This window comes from Ostrinia nubilalis, chromosome 19, assembly GCF_963855985.1.
Source record: "Ostrinia nubilalis chromosome 19, ilOstNubi1.1, whole genome shotgun sequence".
NCBI classification, from domain to species: Eukaryota; Metazoa; Arthropoda; class Insecta; order Lepidoptera; family Crambidae; genus Ostrinia; species Ostrinia nubilalis.
Genome location: NC_087106.1, coordinates 10662468 through 10668643, shown reverse-complemented (window position 1 = coordinate 10668643; position 6176 = coordinate 10662468). Strand labels below are relative to the sequence as shown.

General features: G+C 39.1%; 1 protein-coding gene across 1 annotated transcript; it reads left to right on the top strand.

Annotated features, from left to right (window-relative positions):
- Positions 1 to 469: 469 nt before the first annotated feature.
- Positions 470 to 1506, top strand: LOC135081301 (succinate dehydrogenase [ubiquinone] iron-sulfur subunit-like). Its single transcript, XM_063976032.1, has one exon. The coding sequence runs from the start codon at positions 567 to 569 to the stop codon at positions 1452 to 1454; it is 888 nt and encodes a 295-aa protein (XP_063832102.1). The 5' UTR covers positions 470 to 566; the 3' UTR covers positions 1455 to 1506.
- The last annotated feature ends 4670 nt before the right edge of the window (positions 1507 to 6176 follow it).

The following is a 6176-nucleotide window of genomic DNA, read 5'->3' as shown; positions in this document are numbered from 1 at the left end:
CATGAACTGAATTGATATTTGTCTGTCGAAAACTTAGAGATAGAGATAGCACACTTTTAATATCTTCAATACTATGGACACATTTTAAGAATTTTATATGTATGTTGGCCGTGACCGTGTGTACGGCACAGTCTAAAGATAACACGCTGTGATGAGATAGAGCCGACTAGCTGTATGTAAATAAACCATTCGTGATGTTCATTACTGGGCTAATTACTGTACCTGTATCTAGACTGTGCCCCAGGCACGCTACGTCATCGCCAGGCTCACCCAGTATGCTAATGTGTTGATAGAACTTGCTTGAAATAGCTCTTGTGTTATTTCAGCCTACCCCACTATTCTTTTTGCCACCATAGACCATTAGACCATAGCCAAAACTAAATAGAAACTCATTTTTGATTCCTAAAACATTATGATCGATGTTAAATGATTAAAAAATGACAACAAAATTTGACTTATGCCATCTCGATTTCACAAAAGTCATCAGCAAAATAAATCGGTGTTTAGATTACTTTTATCCAAAATAGATTATAATTATTATGTTTTAAAAACTGTTGATTTACAATATGACGCGAGCATTAGCGAAACTAAACTTGCATAAAGAGGTAGATTTATTTTTATGTAAGCGCACTTTTGCAGCTAAAAAAGAAGAGCCGAAGAAAGCCCCAGTTCCACAGAAGACTGTTGATCCACGGAGGGTGTTCAGGGTCTACCGGTACGGTGGGATCCTATCCAAGGAGGAACCAAAACTCCAGAGTTTCGAACTTGATGTCAGCACTTGCGGCAAAATGGTTCTCGACGCCCTCATCAAACTGAAAGACATGGACCCATCCTTGACCTTCAGAAGGTCATGTCGCGAAGGCATCTGTGGTTCCTGTGCTATAAACTTACAGGGCATAAATAAACTAGCTTGCATAACACAAATACCTCCTGATAAGACCGTCACAATCCACCCTATACCCCATATGTACATTATCAGAGACCTGGTGGCGGATATGACCCATTTCTTCAAAGGGTACGACAGCATTCGGCCGTATCTGATCAGGAAGAACGAAACGCCGCTCGGAAAAGTGCAGTTCGCTCAAAGCATCAATGATAACGTGAAGATGAATGGGCTCTATGAGTGCGTGCTTTGTTCTTGCTGCTCGACGTCTTGCCCTAGCTACTGGTGGAATGGAAGACGGTTTCTGGGCCCAGCCTCTTTGCTGCACGCTTACCGGTGGGTGATAGACTCGAGGGATGAAGACACGGAGCAGAGGCTGTACGATTTACGCGATGACTTCAAAGCATTCAGGTGCCACACTATCATGCAATGTAACCTGGCGTGCCCTAAGGGCCTGACACCAGCATTCGCAATAGCCAAACTTAAGAGACTGATATCGAAACTAGAGAAGAAACCACGTCCTGAGTTAGATCCTATGAAACTTTCGTCCGGCAGTGGGTGTGTGAAGTGATGGCGATGAAATTCATATCATTGTGTTATTAAAGTATTGTATTGTATCTAAATGTCTTTTCTATTATGTAATAATAATTACAAAGAGTAGAGTCTGAGGTTATATACCTACTTTGATTTGTTAATGCTAGTGAGTGTATAGGTTATGTATTCTGTGGCATAGAGATCTACGAGTAAATGACATTATTTACGATTTAAATGGGGATATTTTTAACAAAATATGCAAAGAAGTTTTCTTTCAGAGTTCCCTCTTAAGCTAGTATTTAGGTATGCAGACCAGAATGTGTACATATTAATTCTAAACCTAACGTCTTTTAAGAAATTATATGGGCCCACCAAGGAATCGAACCAGGATCAAGAGAGTCTCACTATGGAGGCTTTACTCATAAAGGGCAAGAGCTATCGACTATCGATTATCTCTCGATATACCTACAACACTATTGGAAATGTCCGTTCTAAAACAGAACTGGAATTCAAACTATCCTAAGGCTGAATAAATAAAAGAGTTCTGTGGGACTCTAAGACAACTACTCCTTCACCTGCCCAACTAATGGAAAAACTAAGTTTATTTCTCAAGGAAACACAACTTGTGTCCCCAGCCAAAGACAGTAAAGTAAAGCCGTAGTATATTGGTAGACTTAGGTAGGGGAGACCGAGGAGAATTGTGATATTGTCGATTTTTTGGAACTTATTATCCACTAGCGAGCTCAACAGTGTACGTTTTTAGCTCAAGTCTCGAGCTAACAAATACGCGCTGTTGCGAGATCGCTGATAGTTAGGCCTTGTCCAGGAGGGCGAATTTGCCGCGAATCCTACGCGCGTAGAATCATACGCGCGTTGGCGGACACTAGCGGCCGATTTCGCCCTCATGGACAAGGCCATAATAGGTTTACAAAAATCGACAATGTCACAACTCTCCTCGGTCTCCCCTGCCTACATACCTTAGACTAAAACCGACAATAGCATGTCTGCGACTTTGTTCGTTATAGAAGCTCTCGCGATTTCGTAGGCATAAATCTAGAGTAATGGTGATAGATGAGTTTATTTATCCCTATAAAATAGTGAAAGTTATAGAACATAAAATGTTCCTGTAACAGACCCAAAATATCGTATAAAACCGCGGGCAAAAGCTAGTATAAATCCACCATTTCTAACGCAGCACTCTCGAATGCGTACATCAGAATGGCGGCCACTCGTAATTGTAATAGATTGCATAGTCCACGCGAGTTATCACTCATTCGGCTCCGCCACTGCCCGTAACTGTGTAGGTAAATAACTATACCTAGTAGGTATAGGTGAAGTGTAACAGCCAGTTCAAGTATTCAAATGATGCTCGCCTTGTATGTAGTAGGGGTCCTTGGATTTTCGTTTTAGCCAAAAAAAAAATACAGTTGAACATAGAACCTCCTCCTTTTTGAAGTCGGTTAATGACGTCTACTGCTAGACAAAGGCTTCCCCCAAGGTATCCAGAATGACTGATCTTGCGCTGCTCGCATCCAGGTGTTTCTCGTATCCTTCACCAGATCGTCGGTCCACCTAGTGGGAGAACATTACGTCTTCCGGCCCTTGCTGGTAGTGATAGGAATATGATACAACGACATATTAATTTCTGTGATGATGCCTACGGATTTTTGGAATGGCACTGTACGCTGCCCGAATCCAGGTTCTTCTCGCAATCTTCATTAGGCAGTCCACCCAGGGAAGGCCTGCCTATATTATGTTCTTCTGTGCGTTAATAGATCATATTTAATATAAGTGTAGGTATGAATTGTGCGTATAAATCGATTATAAAGGTAGCTGCATGGCGCTGGATGCAGGCCCCGCCAATCGGTCATCATGGAAGTCATCGGGGGAGGCTTATATTCAGCAGTGGACATCCTATGGCTGAAATGATGATGATGACGATGATGATGATGATCTTCTTGTCGTGTTGACAACAAACCTACACAGTGTCAGCCCAAAACTCCGCTACAAGAGTGGCGTTGTCAGTAGCATTCAATAAGCACGTAGAGCCATCGTGGAGTACGACATCATGTGATGATGATGATAGTAAATTGATTTGGCTGTTCTACCTTCGCTATGGTATCCAGCAAAAAGGCCCAACGCCAATACTCTATTGAATTTGCATACGCAATAGCAGGGTTCACGCTTACATTGAATTCATCTGAATAGCGAGCTTTCTCTATGTAGAGCCGTTTATTCTAATTAATGTGGAATACAATAGTAGACAGTAGCTCGGTAGCCATTGTTTTTGCCTATGACTTGGGTCTTGATTACGAAGACAATTAGTTTCTTTCAAGAACGGTAGACCGATCGAAAAAATGGCGGAGATAGTTTTTTTAGTTACTATACCTGACTTAAAATGAATTAATTTTACTATTAGAAAATGAAAATGAAATGAAATTAATGCCCGTATTCACAAACATTACTATGTGTTCTCACAGTGCGCGTGGACGCACAGGGTGACATATGAACCAATAACAGAGCTCTATTCAACGCTGTGCGTTCGATTTGCTGCTTCACTTAAGCAAGCATCGTTTGTGAATACGGGTGTAAGTGAAGCAGCAAATCGAACACACAACGTTGAATAGAGCTCTGTGATTGGTTCGTGTGTCACCTGTGCGTCCACGCGCACTGTGAGACCTCATAGTAATGTTTGTGAATACGGGCGTTATTTTTCTTCTACCATTCTATAGTGTGAGTTGTAACAATGAGATCGAAACCGTAGTGTCAGTCATAACGAGTCGCCATAGGTGTCTGACATATTAATTGAATCGTTTATTGACCTGTGAAGCACAGAATAATGTTTCTTTTATTGTACTTCTACAAAAATGGTTTTAAAAGTCCCTAATTTTTTCTTCCTAATTTTATTTCAAAATCTTTTTTTTCCTACAAGATCCTCCACTGTGTTAAACAGATAATTCGAGCTGTGCAAATGCAAGAGAGAAACCGTTGTAAAAAGTTACTAATTAAACTAACAGGGTATTGTTTACAAACTACCGCTCTGTAACATACAGAGAATTTCTTTGAAAAACACTGAAAAACTGTGTTGTTTCAGTTCTGTGTTGAAAGATAGTAAAAATATGCGCCCAACTTTTGAGAATGCAGCGAACTGTTGGTGGTATTTTTAAAGGCTTTCCGTCATAACAGTACGCTGGGCATTTCTCGGTGTTTTAAATAAAAATGTGCACTATTTTGTCTATTATGAAATTGACCGACAAAAATGCCTTGTTCGAAGCACAAAGAAAACAACTAGGTAGAGTAGGTAATAACATAAAAAAACATGTAGTTATACTATACATGTTTGTATTACACGTAACTGGCTTGTCCTTCAGTTCAAACGATAACCATCACTATCATCCATTGACATTGAATACCAGAACAATTGCCCTAATATTGCATAGAGCGGGAATCGAACCCGCGACCTCTATTAGACTGGTAGAGTCACCACGTCAAATCAGCCTTCAAGAGGGTTCCTGTCGCCAGATTAAGTTTCAGTATGATATATGACGATGCATCAATCAATTACCGTACAATATTGCGCCATGTTGAAGTGTAAACAATATAGGGTGTAAAGTAAATATTATTGAGAGGGGAGACCGTGCCGAAAGTAGGTCAGACTGTAAATGTGTCATAGTGTAAATACTTGACACAATACGTGTGGATGTTTACCATGATTAGGCCACGGCCACACTTACTCTGGGCATTGTGGCGTCAAACGATACGATTTATTCGATGTATAATGTTTTTTCAGTATCTTTGACGGAAATGTAGTGTGCCATTTACATAATAATTTCATCAAGTCGCTTAGATTCTGAAAGAGGCGCCACTCACACTAATATGCCTGCTGAAACAAGAAATCATTATAAACACTTTTAAGTTGATTTTTAAACCTATGATGTCCTAACAGTATTGGGCATTTCAACGTGCGTCAAGTACTTATTAATGTTATACTTCGGTAATAAACAGAAGTCTTCCACAACTTTGCTTCTTTAGGCTTTAAGTCACCATACCATTGCCATTGCTAAAAATATCTTATTAACTACATATAACTAAACCTCTTTTTTGCTCTTCTGCATCTATTACCATGAGATTTGGTAACATTATGTCAAATCGGAATATCGCTTGCTGCGAAGAGTTGCAAAGGTGAACAGCGTTTGGTGTGGCTTTACCCTAATACACATTATATTGACATAGTAGTGTTATTCTACCGACACTCAACGCTATATGTAATTCCCTAATATAATAAAACTTGCTCGTTCGGCAAAGAAACACTTCAATGAAATTGTTTAAACATTTGTACAATCGTATTATTTTACCCTACATTCTGAAATATGACGAGAAAGAGTATTTAGAAATGAATGAGAAATATGACTGAGAAATAACTAAAAGAAAAAAAAAGTAAAAAAACCGCCACTCTATATTTTTGAACAATTTGTGTCCACTACTTTTGCTTTCTGTCACATGACTTCATTTCGAATTTTATCCCTTTAAGACATCATAAATAAAATTGTCCATTCTATAACTCGTCAAAACCTAAAATACGTTCAAATATAAGTTATACATAAGTCTTTTTAACTTTAAAGGTTAAACCAAAAAAAAATTTCAATATCGTTTAATCAATTGAACTTTAAAGGCAATATTTGAAAAAATGTTCCAATATCGTCCGTCAAAAGTTTTAATGAAAAGGCTTGTAAGTAATATAAATATCGTTTATTTGAAA

Bases quoted from the DNA above. Each gene is read 5' to 3' on its own strand.
- LOC135081301 (XM_063976032.1), top strand. From the start codon at position 567: ATGACGCGAGCATTAGCGAAACTAAACTTGCATAAAGAGGTAGATTTA.